The following is a 23,749-nucleotide window of genomic DNA, read 5'->3' on the forward strand; positions in this document are numbered from 1 at the left end:
ACTAATAGTTATAAGCAGATCAGGAATGTATAATGTCAAGTTATTTTATATCTAGGTGATATGAATGGTTAACACTGCATCCTGAATATTGAATAATGAAAGGTTAGTAACTCTCTAATGGTTATACGCAATCTGAGTTGTATAAAAAATGTATGAAATGATAAGTGTTAGAATCTATCTAATAGTTACAATAATTTAACGGTGTTATGCAATCGTTATTTAACCCTCCATTCATTACAGGTTCAAGTATATTACACACATAAAATATTAAGGCCTCTTTTCAATAAAATTGATTATTAATTATCTGGATGCAACCGTATTTTTCAAAATTGATTCATTGAATCTACGTAGACAATTTTCTGACTTACAATTACTGACTATCCAGAATTATTAAACAGAATTGATTTGAAAGTACTCACACGGCACACACACACAAAAATATACTGTTATCGAAAACAGAACGCAGATTTCCCTAAAAAAAATAAAAAAAAATGAATAAAAACACGAAAACGGTGAGCAACACCTAAATAAAATTTGCTTAAATGAAATTCTGCGTGAAATAATAAATCGTAGCTCTAAATACATTTTAAATAATGTAGCACTCGTACAGCAGTTGGTGCAAGGTTTAAGCATAGCACAACAAAAACATAAATAACTCACAAACAAAAAAATGGTAGTAACACTTGATTTGTTGCACAAAAAAACATGTTTTGGTTTCACTGGAATCGAACCTCTGACCTCCGTATCACAACGTCACCGGTGATTCTCGCTAGGCATAAAGGCCGTCTAATCTGAATTTGCACATGAAAAATACTTAATTATTTATAAAACTGTGTGTACTGACGTCAGAACGGTCAGCATAAACACCATAACAAGTGCTTATAGCATACCCATTTCATGTTACGTGTTGCTGAATTCAAGCAATTCATCAAAAGTTGTTTGGTACGTGGAACCGGTTGCCTCTGAAAAATCTTCATCCAACGACCAAGTTGCCTTGAATGGTGAATTTCAGGATTGAGTAGGGTATGACGTATGCTTCCTATTAAATATAAACTATGCTATGCGCCACCTTGAACGCGGAAGGAAGGTGATGCACAGTGAACATATTATGTACAAAGTTATTCTGTGGGATAGATTCTGGTTTGACATTGGTTCCAGATGGGATGGTACGCTTTTCATTGTTAGTGTCCAGATTCCCAAATAGATGTAGTGGGTTGGTGCTCTTTATTTTTTTTTCTCCACACATTCAGACGTCCTGAGAAAAAAATACCTATTTGGGAACAGGATCAGTGTTATTTGGGGATTCTGTGTGGAGAATCTTTTAAAGAAAAGGAAGCGGAGTAAGTTTTGGAAAGAAAAATGTGTGGCTGGTGGGTAAGAAATTGGGGATCAGCGTGTCCAGAAGTGACTGATGTATGAATCTATTCCTCCCACTGCTCTACAGTGCAATGAGTCGAGGGAATCTTGCTGGAATGGCAGAGGTGTTGGTTATCCAATAAATAGTTCCCGGGGCTGCGGTACCCATACCCGCCTCCATTGTTAAGTATTATCAGCGCCTAGGCTTCTTGGCTACTTGACGTATTGGCAAAACGGCGCCCGGAGCAGACTGCTCCAATTGCAAAGCACAAAGTACATCGACAGAGCATTACATTGAAGTCAGCAGCAGGTGAATAAAATAATAAAGGCGACAAGGCTTGCTTGGAAATGTTCTAACGTGAAGCAATGAGGTATATTAATAATGTGAAGTAAAATGGTGGTTTATTTCGAACGCACAGAGGTAGGATTTGTGTTTACAATAATACATCCATTTTTATTGAAAGATGTACTTAAAAATATACATTTTTTTGGTTTGACTCAGGATTGAATCTGAGTCAAATCTCGACTGGCTATGTTATCTGTAATGTCATCCAATTTCAGAGAAATGCATACCTATATATTCACGTGCGTACGCGTGATTGCCACCATTAGCATTGTCATCGACAACGAGTCTATCTGCGATTTTCAGCTCGATTAGATGTCAGAATGTGGGTTAATTTCCACATCCAAGATTTGCATTCATTCACGAAAACAAAATCTAAAATTATATAGGTGTATTTAAAAGGGTATAACTGCTGACAGTTGAGTTACGTTATTTAGATACGTTGTTATTAAGTTGTGAAAACAACGCAGTAGATATCTCCGTATCCAACCGAATCGAATAGGTTTCGTAACATTCCGGGAACGTTTATTTCTTTTCACAATATTATAAATATAATTTATGCGTTTGGTTCGAAACATAACGCTTATAGTTAAAGAATAATTTATTTAAGGGTATGTGGGTTTTTATTACACGACAATAATCCTTTATGACGTCATTTAATTACCATAGCATTGTTATACTTCATTTTTATTAAGAAAGACATTTCCTGATGAAAGGTTGATATTTAGTAGGGTTGAGTGCCATTAATGCTACATATTGAATTTTTACCACATCACATCTTGTGGTAAACAGTGACTTCATCTTTATTTACCTCTCCGATATCATCAAAACATTATTTGTATTTTTGGAATTTTTATAGAATTCTGCCCGTTTTTCAACACATTAAATTTTTTTTTTTAATTTAACTTTATTTTTTATGCTTACTGTATTCTCATAACAGAATCATTCATAGAATCATTGAAAGAATCGAAATTAAAAAAAATATTGCACATGTTTTTTAACGTTGTTAGCGGAAGTTATACAATAATTTCTGATTGCCTTCCTGACGAATGCCACGCAAGAATAAATAGATTCAATGACTTATTTGACTTTGAAGTCGAATTGACTAATTACTAGACGCTGGGACTTAGATCAAACATTTTTAATCATTTCCTAGTCCAATAAAAAATAACATTTTCGTTAAGTGCGGGTGCTCGTTTTTACTGTATTTTACACATTTACTCACCATCAATATTGACTATCTTGTATTTGGCGCCCGGTGGAACCAGAGACTACCCAAATGGTGTAGGGACGAGGTTCTATGTACGCAAGTTGTTGATGTAATTAGTTAGTATTTGTCGAAGTAATTATTTTTGTTGTTTTTTACATGTTAACACGCTATCCTAATCACTTAACCATCTTCATCTTGAATCGGATGTCAACGTGTATTCTCAATCGGACATTAATGACCATTTACTGCATGGAGGACATGTAGGTATATTTGATTATACAAATAAAATAATTATTAACTTATTTATTTTTGTAGGAAATGCTTTGTTAGTGCTGAATTTCCCACTAGATGGCGTTCAATATATTATATCTACATTTGTTGGTGAAATATTTTTACATGTCAAATTTTATTATTTTTTAATGATAAACTAACGTTTATAAGACAAGGTTTTATGTATAGAACAAAGGATAACAAATTATTACAATTATTTACAGGTGAAAAAATATAATAATTAGTAATTGTCGATTGAAGTACTTGTACATATTGAATTATTTGGCGGGTCGGGAATAAGCCGACGAAGATCAGTGGTCCAGAGCACGTGACCGGACATCAGAAGGTGCGGGTTCAATTCCCGTCGGCAGCATTTATTTTTACTCGGTAGATATTTTCAATTTGTATAGATATTTCAGGCGAGTAATTTATTATTATAATAATTTGTTTTCCTTTGTGCTATGCATAAAAACCTTGTCTTTTAAACATTAGTTTATGATTAAAAAATAATAATTATTCAATGTTTTAAACGGTATTTTGGAACATTTTGGATATCCATAGGAAATACTTAACTCAGGGACAAGGACGAAACCTGACTAACTATTAAAATAACGTGAAAAGTTTAATGTATTCAAAGCAATGTTGATTTGAATATAAATCATTTATTGAAAATGTATGTAATTTAATTTTATTTCTATTTCTATTAATTTGTAATGCAAACAAAGCATGCGATATTATTTTGTAAAAAAACAACTTTAACTCTACGTCTATCTTTTTAATCTTTTCGATAAGGCTTATTATCCGGATTATTACAGACCTACTCGTTTGTAGGATTGTCAAAAAAAGAATAAAACACGCAACATTATTGTGTGTCGTTTTTTTCATTATCACAACGTTTAAAAATGAAATTATGAAAAACTTCGTCTCCTGCCGATGACGTGGTGTTATTATTTGGAAAATCCTCCGCGTCTAATAACGCCGCCAATCGCCAGCTAGATCTGCGGCCCCGGATGCTGCTAATGGTCAGTTTCCCTTAGCGGAGCATTGTAAGGCAGCGCAATGCAAATAAACCAGCGTGACGCGGGCTATTGTGGTGTTGTACGCATTTTCAGTCCACCGCTGAAAACTGTAGCTCCTTATCGTGCCGCATCTACGACCTGAACCTACCGTAGTTAAAGTCGACACTTAGACAATATTACTTTAAGAAGGCATCTTCAATTAAATTACACTTTGCCTTTAATTGATTTACTAGATTTTAGTAGTCTTAAGTGAAAAATAGTTTTTTTTTAGTTCATATTTGCATAAGTTTATGTGATCTCTTTCAATTTATTTTCTATTTAGAATAGGTATTATCCACGAACTCAAACAAACTAATGAAACTGATATTTTTTGGGTCATAATAGAATTTTTAGTTTTTTTCTTGAGAAATCTTAATATTATAGTGAAAATAAATACTTCCATCACATTACCAGATAAATTTTTTGAAAGCTTTTATAAGGTATAAGCACTTGCCTCTAATTAATGATTGCTTATTTGCAGGCAGCAGCATGTCGGCGGTTGCAGACGAATCGCGCACCGGAAAAGAGAAAGATGTCCAGACGGTGTCGTGCTACGCCAATGAAGGCTTCCAAGGGGACGATCAGGGCACGGGCGACCCTATCAAGCCGCCCCCGCTACCCATCGAAGAGGAGGCCTTCCCAACGGGCAAGCTGACCCTATCGCGTAACGAAAAGTGGCGCATCCTAAAGAACATTGCCGCCGTGTCCTGCGCCTTCATGGTGCAGTTCACGGCGTTCCAGGGCACTGCCAACCTGCAGTCGTCCATCAACGCCGCGGACGGACTGGGAACAGTGTCCCTGAGTTCCATCTACGCCGCGCTCGTTGTTTCGTGCATTTTTGTACCCACCTTCCTGATTAAATGGCTAACTGTCAAGTGGACCCTCTGCCTCAGCATGTTGTGCTACGCGCCGTACATCGCGGCGCAGTTCTACCCCCGCTTCTATACCCTCGTGCCTGCTGGAGTGATCCTCGGCATTGGAGCCGCGCCTATGTGGGCTTCCAAAGCCACCTACCTGACCCAAGTTGGCAGTGTGTATGCCAAACTCACCGACCAGCCCGTTGATGCCATCATAGTCCGATTCTTCGGATTCTTCTTCCTTGCCTGGCAAACAGCTGAGCTTTGGGGAAATCTCATCTCCAGTCTTGGTGAGTTACTTCTTTATTATATACCTCCTTTCAGTTTCCAGATAACAACTTTTTTCTGGCTTTTATCTTTCACTGGGCCAAAATTTCAAATCAGGGAGGGAGGGATGGTGAATGTACAAATTAATTTTATTTAAATGAGCAAATTTCATAATTGCATGAAAGATTGGAGTCTAGTTCAGACTTAGAAGAGATGAAATGTTGAACGGAGGGAAGGTAATTTTAAATAAGGCTTGATAGAAGAGGGAACATTTGTTTACAGAGGGACAACCAAACAATCATAAGATCTAAGGATCCCACTTCTAGACCACAGAAAGTACAATCTGGGTAGTAAAGCACTTAAATTATTAAAAAATAGATGGAACTAAAAAAATATCCTAGTAAGGAAATTGTTATTTTAGAAAAATGGGGGAGTTGTTGACAGTGTTGCCAACTCAACTACTTCAAAATATGCTAAAGGGATGGGAAAAATATGCCAGAAATATGCTAAATTCCTTTAAAATATGCCAAAAAAAAAGCCAACATAAATTTAACTTAGTATTTATTGAGAAATAGAGTGTTATGCCAGAAAAATGCTAAAAAAAAGCTAACATAAATTTAACTTAGAAATAAAATATAAATATCTTCATATTCTTCTTCTTCATTAACAGCAGCTGAAGTGGAAGGCTGAGAGACAGAGTCGTAACATTCTTTGGTCCCAATGCAGCGTAATTCGTCAGGAACAGTGTAAGAATAACAGCACTTTCCTGCTCTCTTTAGGCCAAATCTCACGTACAAAATGGCATTCAGGGTTCTCACCGCCAAGCGATTTCGGAGTTTTGTTTTGACCAGACTCATTTGGCTAAATACACGTTCAATGTCCGCATTTGAATGCGGCAATGTTAAAATAGGCATTGCAAACTGACATAAATCACCGAAGGGGTTATTATTAGCTGCATGTTTATATTGCATGACTTCATTCCAAAACTCTACAGTGGAAGTCAAGGATTCCCATTTAATGTGAACTATGTTTCTCCATTGAGACACCAGTTTTTCAATGGATATTATTTTTGTTAGTTAAAAAATTGGTTTTTATTATTTTCATGTTTCTGTAAAAATAAGCCAAATAAATATGCTATATGCTAAAAGCATAATAATTATGCCAAACATGGAGTAATTATGCCAAATTTAGCATATAATATGCTAACTTGGCAACACTGGTTGTTGAAACCACGTTTTTGTCAGTTCAAAAGGATAGAATAGTGCGACAGAATCTCTTCTGTCTTTCTTGTTTTACATTTTTTGTTCGAAAGTGGTTGATATTGTCTTCAATGATTACATACTTTTTCCTGTAAACAATAAAAAAACGCTAATTGTACCTACGTGATGTGGATACCTATTGAATGCAAGTGTACGTGTTTAATACTTGGGTAGTCAATCATAAATAACGTAGTTTTAATCGCCCAACAAAATAATTACTCTCCCGGAATTGAATAAAGATAAGAAAATCCAGGTTCACTGTTATTGTTGTGTCAATCATACTAATCAGCAATCACGTACGATGGAAGTTTTCATTTAAAAACTTGTGCCCTTGAAATCTTAGTCATTATCTCGTTGGAAAAAATATTAAATAATCTCCATTCATTGGGTTAATTTTTTATTTTACGAGGATACTTGATCCAACTCAACAAGATGTGCATCTATCTGAATGTCAATTTATTCAGTACATATAATATATATTATGTAGGTTGAGGGTCGTAGGTACGTATCTGATTTTAATTTAGCATTTTTTTCACATGCAAGTGTCTTTGGAAACATCTTTATTCTCGTCAAAGAGTTTCATCAAACAGCTTTATCTACCTACAATTAAACATGTAAACGTAGATTCTAACATAGGATCACGTTCATTGGTCTACATCTACAGTATTAGTGATCGACGAACCCGTGGATGCAATCTGTTAACCATGATTCCATCCATAGATTTTGGCAACTTTGACAGAATATTTCGGAAATATTTTTGCAATAGTTATCAAAAATGACTTTAAATAATATAGATTTTTCATAAAATTAAAAATTCCAGTGGCTAGCAGTAAGATACATTACATTTATGTACTCTAATCGATATGTAGCACGATTTATTTTAACCGTTGATGAAATATCAAATATATAAAAGAGAAAATAATAAAAACACAAAAATGAACGAGGAAGGTATGATTTGATCAAGTAAAGAGTGAATATTTATCATTGAATTAGGCTCTCTCTTGAGATTTTCGTGACAGAAGCAGGAGTCAGAATCAACATGTCGAGAAACTGAAGGTAGCCACGGTGATTTAAAACGTTTAATTACCAATAACTGCATTGCCCATGAAATTATTTTAAAAGAAAGGAAAACCTTTTTTCAAGTAGCAACAGCCTTTAGGGAACCAAGGAGTAGTGGAAAGGAGAGATGAGGCTCTCTCCCCTTGTGGGGCCTTCAGTGAACCAAGGGGGATTGGAGAGGAGAAATGAGACCTAGGAATACATATTGTGGAACCAGAAAACAAAGCCACATTTTCAATGACAACCCTGGTGAACTTTATAAAAGGAACCGTGGGACTGTTAAAGGATTGAGGTAAAATGGGAGATAGCACAATGGGCCTATGGCCTAAGACAATAGAAAGGCGTGTTGAAAAAACAGTAAATAAAACAAAATTGATGTGAAAAATGGAATATGGAAAAAATAAAAAAAGATTTAATATATTATTTTTTTCATAAAGTGTTTTTAAATATTACTATTTGAATTCACAGTACGTGAATGAATTTAAATCTTGGAAGGAAGAATTAACCCACTTTTTGCTGTCGATGGCAATGCATTCTGTAAACTTTTGATGGCAATCACGCACACAGATGCAGACATATACGTATTTCTCTGAAATTTATGACATTACAGGTGTTAATATACGCAATAAATGTCGGCTTTATACATTCGGGATTTGGCTCCGTTGGTACAGTTACAAGTACAGTTGACTACAGTTCCCGTGTAGGAAGGTTCAGTTCTCGTCAAACTATTTTTTGAAGGGTTTTAAAACACATTTAAAAATCGTTTCATTATCAAAAAATGTAATGCGGTGGGTGCACAAAATGAAAAATAAATTTCAAATCAAATGCCTAAGGGTGTCCAAACTTCTAGAGAAGGTGCGTTTTCGGAAAATATATTTCAGCGAACTTCCAGAAATACTACTTGCAATTGCAAAACTTTCATTTTTTCAATAAATAAATACTATTAAACAGGTACTTTAGAACCTAACTTATCCCCTACCATTTTCCTCCTACATTACTTCCGCCTCACAACAATATTAAAAAATAGGGAGTGCCACTATGGCTTGGAGCGGCGAGCCATTCGAACTATATATTCCAGTTTTAACCGCTATATATATATATATATATATATATATACATATATTATTTACGTTTGAGATCATTGTAATGTACGATTGAACAATGTTTGAAGTATTTTGAATTCGTAAGTTGAATTGATATGCAGGAAGAAGTGTGTGTAGATAGCAATGGATAAGTAGCACATTGTGGTAATGCTCGACTCACATGCGCTGGTATAATCCAGTTAGCAAAGTACCCACTACCTATCCAGTACTTGCCTTGTCATCAGAAAAGAGTTTCACGCGTATCAAACGTAAACTAGAGATACATAAATCTGATGTCGTGGACTGCCTCAATCGTAATCCGCACTAATCAGATTAATGTAACCGTTTTCCTTAAACTAAATATGTTAATTCATGCAAATGTTTAAACGTTTACGATACTTAAGGCAGTTAAGTCTAACAGTAAAATTGGATTACATGAATAGATATTAGTAAAGATTTATTTGCGTTTCATCGCCAATCTTTTTAAGAGAACCAGTCCACAAGATGAGTGATTCTTTATTTGTGTTCGTGTATTTGTACCTCTTCAGCAGGTTTGGACAAAACCGATGTAAACCAGAATTTACACGAAAAAAACTATTTTTTTAGTGAAATCGCTGTTTACATACAATATTATGAGATAATCACATAGTTTCTATTTACATTGCAATTAAGAATTCTTAAGTAGTAAATTGTCTATGTCAGAACGTTAGAATTTATGTCCCAATATGAATATTTAAAATAATATAAACAATCCAGAAGAAAAACCTAGTGGTTGAATTTTGAAAAATTTTATAGGAATTAGGTGATTTTTAATTTAAGGGAAAGGTTAGGTTGACGACATATGTGTACACAATTTACGTTGTTCTGTTTGAAAAAATACGCTTTGATTACTTTCTTGAACCCCAAGTTTCATGGTAATACTATGTAATATAATACCAACCAAAAACAATCTATTTAATATTCGCGCTCTGACCTTATATTCCAATCTCTTTGGGTGAGATCAATAATACATTAACGCTGTACGATAATTTAAAACAGAACAGGTACCCAGATCCTATTAGATACCACATCGCATTATTCGCACAACACCTAACTTAAAAAAAAAACACAACCGAAGACGAAGAAGTGAAATGTTCTTGTGTTCCGGGAATTATCACGCGCATACAAAATGAACGAGCCATCCATCATGGGCCGACTTCTTTTCAATCCCAACTGATGAAAACAATATAGCCATTATTAAAGCAATGTTTCGTCACCGTCTCACTGAGTAGACCGAGTACCCTCCCAAAAATTTACATAACACCGCAAAAAAAAATGCTGGCAAACCATCAGTTCAAATAATAGTTTCTAATTAATGAAAAAGTATGTACTGAAATAGAGATGACAACTTCACAGTTCGTTGATCTCTTCAAACTCATGGTGTACATGTTTTTTTTGTTGTGTGTTTCTATTTAGTTATAAAAAAATACATTTCTATATCTAGTATAAACCTTTCAACAAATAATTTCTATTATATTAGAGAAACTTTACAATGCATCTAAAACTTATTCTTTATCGTATTTAAGCATAACCCACGAAAAACAGCAGGGCTTTCAGCTTCTTTAACATCTGTCGGTAATTTCATTAAAAATCTTAATTCCTTTAAAAGACAGATTACTTTGGGTTCTCGAGAAATTTTATTTTTGGCTGTCTAAAATCTCCACAGTTTCTCGTGGGGTAGCCATGAATTCCGAAATTGAAATTTATATTCTTAAAGCATCTTATTTTTTGGCTTAAATATTAGGGTGTTTTAAATTATTTTCTGTCTCACACTTAAAATTCTTTACAATTCAATACTGCTCGGATACCTCTATTTTGAATTATAACTTATAGTTTTACGCATTATTTGTTTATTAACGGACAATCTCCAATTATAACATATTAAATATTACACGAAGTTAAAGCCTGTGACAGACCACGCTATAAGCGCGCTTTATTTTTGTGGATTGACGTATTTCAGCGTATCGCTCGCCATACATTCGCATTGGTAGCGTATGGCGAGCGATATGCTGAAATAGACCAAGCCATGATGCGTATAGCGTAATGTGTCGCCTACTTAATACTAGGAGAGAGAGGTTAAATTATTATGTATATGTTATATTATTTCCATCTTATTTGTAGATACACCATTCCAAGGCAAAACATGACCTGCTAACATACTGCTTTGGCAGTTGAGTGTGTGTTTATATTGAAGAATAAAAAAGAAAAAACAATATCAAAAAAGGAACACCGAGAACATGTTTTGCAGGAGGAAAATAACAAATATATTAATACACAACACTTAATACTGAAGTATTTCATACAAAAACATTTTACACAAAAAGTATTTTATTTTATGAAAATAACGAAGTTTTACAACAACAACAAAATCTATCGCACGTCGTCACCGGATACACCCAAACTAAACACGTGGTACTCACTCTGCCTGGTTCCAGGGAAAAAGCAGAAAACTTATGGTGGACTGAACGCTATTGGGGCTAATAAAAAATTCATCAAAAGAAGCGAAGCCAGCAGTTCATAATGGAGCATTGTACCAACCCTAATATACGGCAGTGAAGCATGATGAAAGTAGACTGAAAGGAAAAAAGATGAATGAGTGCTGTAGAAATAAGATCCCTGAAGCGTACGTCTGGTACAACCGTGTTAAAAATGTGGAGATCCGAAATATTATACGACGACGTAGCTAATGGTACCGAGAATAAGTCTAGAATGCTCCAGGAAGTTATGCCACGATTAACTGGATCAAATACTTCCGTAGTAAAATGATAATTATAAGATTAATGAAGTCCTATTTCCACCAAGATCCCCTACGCTTTGTTAGGTAATAAGTTATTTTAATACAAATAAAATTTTTAATTACTAATGAAAATATATTTACAACTAACAATAACAGTATTCGTCAAGTTTACTTAACAATTTACGATTCGGAACCTCAAATATATACTCCAAAGTATCAACTCCGAATAACGCCGGGAACAAGTCAGTTAGGATATTGTAAAACCGTCATTAGGATTAATTACATAAAATATAGGAGATCAATTTTTTTTTAAATAACAGAATTGTCCCCTATTTAGTGAACAGTTAACATTCTTTAGAATATTTTGGAATATCTCTGAGAAAGTTCAAATTGAATAATTTGAGATAAACGTATCTATTTGTGGAAATACCGTATCTAAGAAGGACGAATTAAAGTAATGGCAATAAATCAAATTATTGATTTTCGGACTACTTTATATCTAACAGATATACACTATGCAATGAAAATATCCATCACCGATATCTAGACATTTTAACGACTTCACAAATTGATCTTATCCTTTTCATCGCAGATCTATGATTAAGCAATTATTGTTTTTTTTTTAAATATGGTATTAAATTGAAGGTGCCTTGCCTTGCCTTCAATAATTTGAATAATGCATTTTTATGAGGTAAAGACAAAACATACCAAAGCCCGAAGTCCTTGAGCGAACGTTAATGCTAAGCAATTTTCGATTCGATAATTTAAAATTTTTAATTTTACTTAGCGAGATTTAGCAAGTGGAGGTGGTTTGCGATAAAACTGAGCCGAAACTCATCGCTGCGCTTGCCCATTGATAATTTGGTTGCCTACTTTCACTGCATTGATTGCAAAACCGATAATGGCGATAATAAACACAGAATAGACACGGTAATATTTATTAGAAGTGAACAAGGTATATAAAACCTTCAATGATGCATTGTTGTTATTCATTACTTAAATTTTGTACTACGCAGAACGTTGCGGCTTTATTTTACATGTACATATCGTACTCTTTTGGAATTTTATGGTATTGAAATAAACATTCGTACGTAAATTTAAAAAAAATTGTAATTTCAAAGATAATATTATTTGGACGAACGTAAACTTTGGCAAGAACGTGAACTTTGGCAACTATTTATTTTTATATTTTTATTTTATTTTTTGTATGTACAATTCGGGATTTAAAATTGTATATTTTATGTCTTAGATTAAAAGAGAAACAATATATATTATTAAACCATTTTTTGTTGGGGTTTTCCCATAAGATTATATTTTGTAATTATAATTGCAAACCAATCCATTATTTCCCTGGTTAGAGTTCAATACTCAGAAACGAAACTTTATTAAAAATACATGATGTATGGATGTTGTCTAGACGATAATGTAACTATTTTTGCTGTGTCTATTAAACTTCAAAAATCAACAATCCAACCATCAGACAGTTTACGCCCAAATTTATTAAAAAAAAAACATAAATATATCATATATTTTCGCTCAAAATAAACTCAATCGCTAAAAATCGTGTAACCAGTTATGCTGCTTATAAACATGAGAAAAAACGCGGGAGCCGAGCTATGAAATACGGGAAAGGAACGAAGCAACTACAAACGGCGTTTCGCGTCATTTGCGGTTGCTTCGTTCCTTTTCAACAATTCGTGATTCGGGAGTTCGGCTCGCGTGTTTATGCGCACCCTTACGCTGCAACGGCTGTCTGCGACTAATTGATTGAGCAATTCGATAAAGAATTTATTAAAAACATTATTGCAGTGGTTTGCCAAACTTATCTCAACTGACAAAGAACAACTCATCAAGTTGTTTATTAATTCCATATTGACCTAGATTAGTCTTAAAATAACTCGAAGTAATTTTATTCCACCGGTCAAGTTATTCCATGTATAATTACCTACCGGTAATAAGTCAGGTATAGGTTATTGCCGCCGACCACCTGAACGGGTTTACTGAATAGTTCGCGACCTTCAGAAGGCGTTCGTGTTTACACTCTTATACGAAGAAATGTATTGTTACGTCATCCGATTGAAACATAATTTATAATGGTTCACTAGACTGTTTGTTTGTGTGTAAGACAATACCTACAATATTGAAGTTCGTCAATTTATAGTACCTAATTTAATTAACTAAAAATGTGGTCAAATATACCTGTGCCAGAGCATGTACCTGTCAAAATATTATGATTAATATAAAATATTAACAATGCCATTTATAAGCGTCTTGACCATAAAGCAGAAAATCGGTTGCTTTGAAAAAAGACATTTTGTTTAGAATTTCTAGATCGTAACAACCATTATCGGTACGCATTGTCATTTCTATCGTGAGTTACGGAACATCGAATTATCCATAAAACCTTTTTCATTGTACATCCATGTAAATGAATAAAAGTTCAATAGTTTTCAACAGTATGTTGGTGAATTTGTTTTTTATTAACTTTGTAGATGTGCATTTTTGTTGATAAAACAATATCACACCCTTTATTTCTATTCACCTGGTCGAGTGCCCCTTTGTGCCTCCGCATCAGTAAGACATTATTACAAAGGATGTCAAATACTAGAACCTTTGATTTTTTAAATACAATTCCACGAGAGTTTTATTTTTTTTGTCGAAGAAATAAAAAATGACCATATTTTTGTTTTTTTTTTTTAAATTTATATTTCTCAGTCAGATATTTGCTTTCCTTGTCTTTTGAAAAAGTTTTTATTTACTGAGAACATGTGCTCTGAGCTTCTTCAAATTTCACCGTTACTTTTTCATGTTTACCCAAAACAACGTACTTTGCTTTTTCAACGTTAGTTAATTTACTGTTGCTTTGTTCCTTTCCAATGAGTCATGATTCAGCTCGGGAGTAGTGCTCGCGTGTTTATACTCACCCTTACGCTGCAACGGCTGTCTGCTACTAATTGATTGAACAATTAAACAAATAATTAATTAAACACGTTATTGCATTGTGATTTGCTTCTTTAATTTTAGTTGGGTTTTGTGTTAGTTAGTTATGTGGCATTTGGTGTATTATATAAAGTAGGTATGATGTTTAGGTTAATAAACATGCATTTACCGCAAAGAGAGAGTCGTAAAACCTTATAATGTTACATCAGTTGCCGAGTCGCATATCGTTTAATTTAAATATTGAATTTTATTTGTATTATTACGAGTGTAAATAATCTCGGCAAACCGCTTTCTTTTTTTTACCCTTTGTCACTTTATTGCCATTTGTAAAAATATATATTTTTTAATTGCAACAAACTATTCGTTCTGCAATATTTTCGGACTAGATTTTTGAATTACCTACATTCCTATTAGTGAATTAATGTAACTTTGCCAACAGGTTTCAGACAAGTTTTTAATATCTTGCAATATATATTTATGACAGAGGAAAGTCAATAATTCAGGCTGATAAAATTGTCCTTGAAATATTCCTATAGAAACCTAAATTGGTTTCATCGTTACGTATTTTTATTTTATTACATAAACATTGTTAATTTCATTTGTATCTTTAATATTTGATGCATATGGGTGTACTAGACTGGTCTCACGTGTGGTATGTTACATTTCTAGCGTATAGACATAAGTTAATTATTTTGATAAACCTATTTTTAAATATCAAAGCATGTGTTTTATCTCCGACACATCAAAACAAAATGCAATGTAAGGGAATACATTGTTATTTTGGTAATTTGTTTTATTGGCTGACAACACAAAACATCACAACATAACCATAACTGTTTTTATTTTCCATAGGTATCCATAATATAAATTTATGTCTCTTTTACTGACAAATAATTTCGAGTCAGTGTGCTTCTTGAATATACATACATGTATTTAAACAATTTCACAATCATTTCAGAGCACACATTTGACTTGAGAAATAAACATTTGTTGTTTTGAATAGTTGATAAATATTTCAACCGCGTCCTTTATTTGTGGTGTGGAAATTCCTTCGAAGAAATCGAATTGGTTTCTACACATGATGTAAATCTTCGCAGCTCAAGTATTTTAAACAATGCTTATTGTTTTTAATTTTACCAATTTAGATTTTCAATTATGACGCGATAGCCTTTAATTTTCTTCTGGTACATGTACAATAAAACTTGTCACATGAAAGTCAACGTAAAAATGAAAACTCAAGAATACACAAAAATTATAAATGTACAAAATGTGCTTATTTACCTGCCTACTTCCCAAATACATATCAGAATTTTAAATATTACTATAATAATTACTATTAAAAGGAACTTGTTCTTTTTTGCATTTATTCAAATATGTTGTTCGTAATGAACAAAACGCGAGCCTTTGTAAATAGTTTTGCAAGTTGTGTTTTCTAAGAAGGTTTTAAGGCTAGACTATGATATACGTTGTATCTTCTGTAAGTTTTGCGTCGGACGAAGCGTTGGACCAGAGATTTTTATAATTAGCGTTGGTGTTCAAATATTAGTTACTGTTCTAAGAAGAAAAATAATCATCAATATTAAATTAATATAAAATAAATCACTATTTAAGTATAAAATTAATATTGGGCGTTGTTTGGTTGTACGAAATCGAATCGCTTGCAAAATATTCATATTTGTATATACATAATTGTAATGTACTTTACAGTGAGCAAGGTCTTAGATTTTATTTTATTTATTTTTTATTTAACGGCAATATAAAGTGAAGTAAAAAAGATACAATATTAAGTAAAATAAAAATTTAAAGTGATGTAGTTTGTTTATTTGTCCTGTTCCAAGGCGGACTGTAGGTTGTTGTATTTGTGTTGATCATGATTTCCTCATCTTCTAATTTGTTGGTTCCCACAAAATATAAAATTAATTAAACAAAAAGTATTTATGTTTGTTGTTTGTAGGTTGCGTTGGGGTTACTTCATAAATTTAATGATTTCCTTATCTTCATGTTTAGTTACCCATAATTTGATGTCTTTTTTAAACTTTTCTATATCCATGGTATTTTTAATTTCAATAGGAAGGGCATTATATAATTTTATAGCATAGTGGTTTTTCTGGCCGAAAGATGTATTTAATTTTGGAATGTTTGGTTACGTTAAATTTTTTTTAAATTTCTTTTGATGGAGTTCCTACGGGGATTATTTTTACTAATACTTTTTGTGTTTTAACGAGCTGCTTCATGTGAGGGTTTGAGGCAGATCCCCATCCAATAATTCCATATTCTATGCGTGATTGGCAAAGAGCATAGTTGATTTTATATGGATCATTTTTATTTAGTTTATTGACTACGTTTCTAAAGTAGTACATGAGCTTTGTAAGTTTCTTTGTAATGCTATTTATGTGAGTGTCCCATCAAAGATTTTCATCGATTTGAACGCCGAGATATTTTATGTTTCTGGAGTGTGTTATAAGTATTTTATTGATGTTCTAGATTTAAGAGAGTTTTCAGGAAAATACGTTTTTTTATACATTTCGTATGGAGAAGAGTTTTGAAAAATTGTTTATTCAACTCTGGAGTCAGTTATATTCCATGTAAACTCTAAGGCCCAGTTGTTTCGCAAAAATTCAAATGTAACATTGTAAACAAATGGCCATTCAGCCTAGATTCTAGTTGCGTTTCAAGTTTTTAACAAATTGTAATACGCTGATAGATTATACATGATAATTGTCCTCTTCTGCTTATAAGATTTTTTTTAAACTGAAAGATTAAACGGGAACTTTTCAACAATAAAAAAACAAGATGACGCTGAGTTTCCATTTGATGGCTTTATTCCAAGCTAATTACTGCGAAAGAACTGGGCCTAAGTGTGAATAAAAATGAATCGGCTACATGCATGAAAAATCAATTTTCATTTCAAGTTCCCCGTCAAACGTCAGTGAACAATAGATTTTTAATTATTGTAAAATCGTTATCAGAAAACAAAGGGAATTGCAAAAAATGCATTTTTTATCGTCGCCAAGAGTATATTTTTACTATACCTAAACAAATACACAAGAATTCCTGTAACACGTTTTGAACACGGTAATGAGTCGTAACTTCTCGGGGTAAATAATCAAATATTCGTTAATTCAGAAACGTCTCGTATTTCATTATTTGGCCTTTGTGTGCTGTTTTGTTTACATCAATATTATGAACATTAAAAAAATTAAGTTATGCTTTGCCATTGAAGAAATAAATGTTTGCATTTCAATTTACGGCAAACTTTTGTAGTGAGGTCGGCCAACTTTCCAGTGTCATCACAACCTTGGGACTGTAAAATAACTCACCCGTACTCACTAAACGAGATAATATACTCATAGAAAAAAAATATTATCAGCAATACAGTCATGGATATCCCATGTGTATTTATTTAAACACAAACGGCACCTTTGACATAATTATAATGTATGAAGTTTTTGAGTGCAAAAAAGTTTTAAATATATGATTACTAGTACAAAAGAATCGAATAATATTATTAATAATATAAAATATTATTATTTATATCATTGATGTCACTATTCCAAATTCCTGTAATATTCATAAATCTGTTCATTAAAAAATAAGAAAATACACAGATTTAGGAAATGAGATAAAAAGAATTTGGCATTCTCAGACTATAAAAATATTACCAAATCTTTATTTCGGCTACTGGCATTATACCTAGCTCTCTCGTTCAAAAATTAGGCGTTAAAAAAATTATATTTAAAAATGCAAAAATCAGTCACTTTAAATACATGTAGGATTACGAAAGATTTTTTAAATATTTATGTTGAGGGATCAGTACGATTTATAGGCCCTGTTAGGAGTTCTACCGAGCCAAACCCTCTGATATGAAAATATCTGGAGTCGGTGAATTATTTTCCCATTTGATCTCTGGTGAGTTGACGTGTTGTTCTTGTATTGTTTTGTATTTATTTTACTTATATAATGCACTTGCATAATGTTGATTGACTAGATGATCATTTGTGGAAAAGTGTGTGGAAGGGTTTAGTTTTTCCTATGGGGAATATTAAACCCGGACATAAAATCGGAAAAGAAATAAAAAAATGTATGTATTAATTATAAAAATGTACTTTTTTTAACTATTTTTTATAAAACAAGGTTTTTTATGCATAGCACATAGGATAGCAAATTATTATAAGCAATAATTAGTCAAAAATATAATAAGCATTAATTGTTGATTGTTGTTCTAACACATATAGCATTATTTGGCTTGTTGGAAATAAGCCGACATAGATTAGTGATCTCAGAACACCTGACCGGACATTAAAAGGCGCGGGTTCAATTCCCGTTGGCGGCATTTACTCGGGAGATATTTTCAATTTGTATGGATATTTCAAGTGACTAATTTTATCGCTTATAATAATTTTTTATAAAAATGTATGTATTATTAATAAAAAAAAACGTTTGTATTATTAATAAAAACGTATCTATTATTAATAATAATATATGTAACATTATAAGACAGTGACATGATAATAAGAATTATATAATACGATAAAAATAATTCCAAATAGAATTATTTGCCGATGATGCCAAACTATACAAACCCATAAATAACCCGATTATTAAATTACAGCATAATCTAAATAGCATAGATATCCGATACCCATACAAATTCTCAAGAAATGAAAAAAAAAATATTTCAGTATTTGTTAAATGAAAACAAAATTGTAAAAAACTAATCCAATACGCGCAAACTTAATGTGATGATTGACAATATAAATGAGACACACACATTAATAACAAAAAATACGAAAGACTTCACAAATATTGTCATTATCAAACAAATTTCCTGAATTATGGAAAAAAACTAATAAGTAATAATGGTGGAAAGTTTGGTATTTTTTTGCTGTTTTTTTTTATTTAAATCAAACCGTTGAGACGTTTTCTTTCTCAGGAAGTATTCATCGAAGCTTAGTTTGGGATATTAAAACTGTAACAATGCAGGTAATTACCGATAATGTAATTTAACATTTAATATTGCTTCCAAAAATACGACATATCGAAGACAAATTATAAACAAACAAGTACATATTGATTCGAAAGAAAACAACATTGATTCGGGTTAATTAAAAGGCAAATAAATTTTACCTCAACACACATAATTATCGGAACGTGTGCTTAAAACGAAACTGACCATGAATAAAGTAATGATTGAAATCGCATACTTCTTAGAACAGAGAGATTTATCTTGTAAATGTAATACTACATGGTAGTTAGAACACATATATTAAGATTATTGTAATGGTAATTATATTCCATGGAACTTACCTACCTATATTCATGGTTATTTCACTCAACGTCAACGTTAAATATTGGTATTTTCGGGATTATTCCATTGTTTATGTATATTACAATAGCCCTTGCGGGCTTTTTCAAATATATGAAATTTAAAATAGTTTTGTGCAACATTATTAAAGAAGCAACAATTGTTAAAGATATTATAAAATAGAAAACATTTCATTTCGCCTCGACGTGTAAGATTCTGCAGGCATTATTTAAAAAAATGGTTTAGAAATAAGCATAGTCAATCATTGAGGCAACAAGGGCTTCTTGTTATACATATCCGTAAAGATCCGTTTGTTTGTATGTAAATTTGGTTTCACGTTTTTTTTTTCAAAGCCTTGACTGTGCGTTCGAATGTTTTGTTTTTGCTTGAATGTAATATTGCGACTGTAACATTGACACTTGTTGAGCAATGTTTCATTTTTTACCACTGATGTTCAAATTTAAATTTTGGAACTTTAAATATTAACATAGTCACCTTTTTCAGAACTATATACATTTAACATTACTGGCGCAGCCAAAAAAGAAAGTTGTTTGTAACTTAATATCTGAAAAAATAGTGTGTACATTTTTACACTCAATAATTTGGATGATGTATAGATTGGATAACTTACTTATCAAAGTAAGTTATCCAATCACAAGTTTCTCTGGGTGTGAATCATGTTAGGATTGTGTAAAGAGTTGTGATGAAATTAATTAGCAGTTACGTGTATTCGTTGCTCGTTTACATTCATAACTCTTCTTGTATTCTTGTCTAATTCGTTTTAATTACCTCATTAACCTGACACTTCTTTTTTCACTCAGTCTTAACTCAACGGTCCCTTAACAACCTTATTACTTTTGGTTACATCGTTTCTGCAAAAACCACAAAAAATAGTTAAACAAACACATTCCCATCTATTTCCTAACTTTCAATTGGAAACAAACAAACTAATTACACCTTGTCGTGTTCTTGAAAAAACCTTATTTCTGAAAACTGTTTTCATAGTCGGGTTGCGAATTTATACGTTTGTGTTTGGCCATCAAAACGTGAGTCTAATCACACTGCTAAAATTATTGTAACCGCTATGGAGCTCGATAAAAATAGATAACAATAACCTATGACAGGACACGAGCCATCAAGTGCTAATTATTTTGTTGTAATGGCTTCTGTCCACTGATCCTCTTGAAATGATAACGGCCTCCAGTACTACCGTACTACTACTACTACTGTCATATTGATTGATGCCCCCGCACTGTTTATAGATATTATTATTAAAATAACCTATAACAGGACACGATCCATCAAGTCCTGATTAATTTGGAGTAATGGTTTCTGTCCACTGATCCTCTTGAAATAATCTCCGGCCTCCAGTACCATCGTACTACTCACTGTAATGCTGATTGAGGCCACCCGCACTGTTTATAGATATTATTATTAAAATAACCTATAACAGGACACGAGCCATCAAGTGCTAAATATTTAAGAGTAATGGCTTCTGTCCACTAATCCTCTTGAAATGATCACCGGCCTCCAGTACTACCGTACTACTTACTTACTGTAATGCTAATTGATGCCTCCGCACTGTTTATAGACATTATTATTAAAATAACTTATGACAGGACACGAACCATCAAGTGCTAAATATTTTGGAGTTATGGCTTCTGTTCACTTAACCTCTTGAAATGATCACCGGCCTCCAGTACTACCGTACTACTTACTTACTGTAATGCTAATTGGTGCCTCCGCACTGTTTATAGACATTATTATTAAAATAACTTATGACAGGACACGAACCATCAACTGCTAAATATTTTGGAGTAGTGGCTTTTGTCCACTGATCCTCTTGAAATGATTACCGGCCACCAGTACTACTGTAATGCTAGTTGGTGCCCCCCGCACTGTGTATAAATATTATTATTAAAATAACATTCAATTCAGAACCATTCACTTATAATAAAATTTAAAAAAACACATTTAAAAATAATTATACGTAGTTTGGAAATATAATTCTCGCCCTTAAATAAAAAAATTAAACAATTTATTAACAACCATTTACCATTTATTTATTATGGCTAATTGGGGAAACTTTGCTGGGGTAATAACCATTAATATTTTTTAATATTTTACTTAGAAATCAATTAAGAAATCAGTAAATGAAATTAAAATACCTACCTAGAAATAATATAAATGTATCGTCTGTAAGTGGGCTACCCACAGTTTGATAATGCCTTCAGAGGGCGAAACAGCTGTCACGCGTAATAATAATTACACAGCAGAACTTGTTTAAAAATAAACTGTTTTTATAAACCCAATAACAATATTATTGAATAAATAAAAAATAAAAATAAAAAAAAATAAAATGGAGTTCTACAAATTAAACTTAATAACAATAAATAAATTTAAAAAAAAAATAAAAAAAATAAAAAAAAAATAAAAAAAAAATAAAAAACTATTTACCATAAATTTTTTAATTTAAAGTAAGTTATCCAATCACAAGTTTCTCTGGGTGTGAATCATGTTAGGATTGTGTAAAGAGTTGTGATGAAATTAATTAGCAGTTACGTGTATTCGTTGCTCGTTTACATTCATAACTCTTCTTGTATTCTTGTCTCATTCGTTTTAATTACCTCATTAACCTGACACTTCTTTTTTCACTCAGTCTTAACTCAACGGTCCCTTAACAACCTTATTACTTTTGGTTACATCGTTTCTGCAAAAGCCACAAAAAATAGTTAAACAAACAATAAAATAACAAAAAAATCGGAAAACATTTCAAACAATAATAAACAAAATAACTTATGACAGGACACGAACCATCAACTGCTAAATATTTTGGAGTAGTGGCTTCTGTCCACTGATCCTCTTGAAATGATTACCGGCCTCCAGTACTACTGTAATGCTAGTTGATGCCCCCCGCACTGTGTATAAATATTATTATTAAAATAACATTCAATTCAGAACCATTCACTTATAATAAAATTTAAAAAAACACATTTAAAAATAATTTTACGTAGTTTGGAAATATAATTCTCGCCCTTAAATAAAAAAATTAAACAATTTATTAACAACCATTTACCATAAATTTATGGTTATTTATCAAATATGTAAAATTTTAAACACGTTTATTAGTAAGGGCTTCTATAATATTAAATTAATGTATTATAGTACCCCCTGTTCGTCTGAGCTACAACATTTGGGTGTGTAATTGTTTATAAGGAACACATAAAATTACGTACCTACTTATTAATTTTTTTATGCATAAATAACTATAAATGGAAATTAATAATAATAATAATGTTATTCAGATGGAAAGAGCTGTGAAAATTTTATGACTCCACTGCTCAGGTTTCGAGAGATTACTCTGCTTTAGAAAACTAATGCAATGGTTAAAATTTTAGATGTAAGATATTTTAGAAATAAGTCTGTTTGTTGATAAGAAGATCATCATTAAAACTAGATATTTTATGACTAGGAAAGTAGCATTCGTAACTTATGCAATTTTCCCTATTATTTTCCATGAAATCTTGATGATGAATACGGTAAGGTTTTCCTAAACATAGACTCGAGAAAGAAGAGTAAAATGGCACAACACCATAATGTGAAGGTCATTTTGGATCAATTTCAATCTTCAACAATTAAAAATAATGTACCTACGATCACGGCCTTTGCTCCCAATGATTTAGGAAAATATGATATGAATATCTAATTGCGTAGGACTATACAAAATTGCTTTTGACAATAATAACATCCCAATTATTATTAACCACGTTTTAAATCGGTCAAGGTTTTGAAAAAAACAAAACCATAATAATAAGTAGGCCTATAACGGATAGAATTAATGTATGGAATTGTCATGTTCACCTATTTAATACTAGGCTAACTAATGGTGATTTTATGGGCACAATTATAGGACTATTTATGTGTTATCCTTATTTTATTACATAATTCATTACTTAATCTGGCTAAT

The 23,749-nt window shown here is 32.3% G+C and overlaps 1 protein-coding gene across 3 annotated transcripts in view; it reads left to right on the forward strand.

Moving 5' to 3' along the window:
• LOC149412338 (UNC93-like protein) overlaps positions 1-23,749 on the forward strand; it is a 105,072-nt gene that overhangs the window by 49,183 nt on the left and 32,140 nt on the right. For 2 of the 3 annotated variants that reach the window (XM_089646082.1, XM_089646081.1), the window contains one exon: positions 4,719-5,384. In XM_089646082.1, the coding sequence (XP_089502208.1) occupies positions 4,727-5,384 (658 nt within the window). In that variant the 5' untranslated portion in view covers positions 4,719-4,726. The remainder of the gene's footprint in view (positions 1-4,718; positions 5,385-23,749) is intronic. The other variant, XM_089646083.1, reaches the window with a different exon arrangement.

This window comes from Hesperophylax consimilis, chromosome 23, assembly GCF_061612785.1.
Source record: "Hesperophylax consimilis isolate HC1 chromosome 23, BYU_Hcon_1.0, whole genome shotgun sequence".
NCBI classification, from domain to species: domain Eukaryota; kingdom Metazoa; phylum Arthropoda; class Insecta; order Trichoptera; family Limnephilidae; genus Hesperophylax; species Hesperophylax consimilis.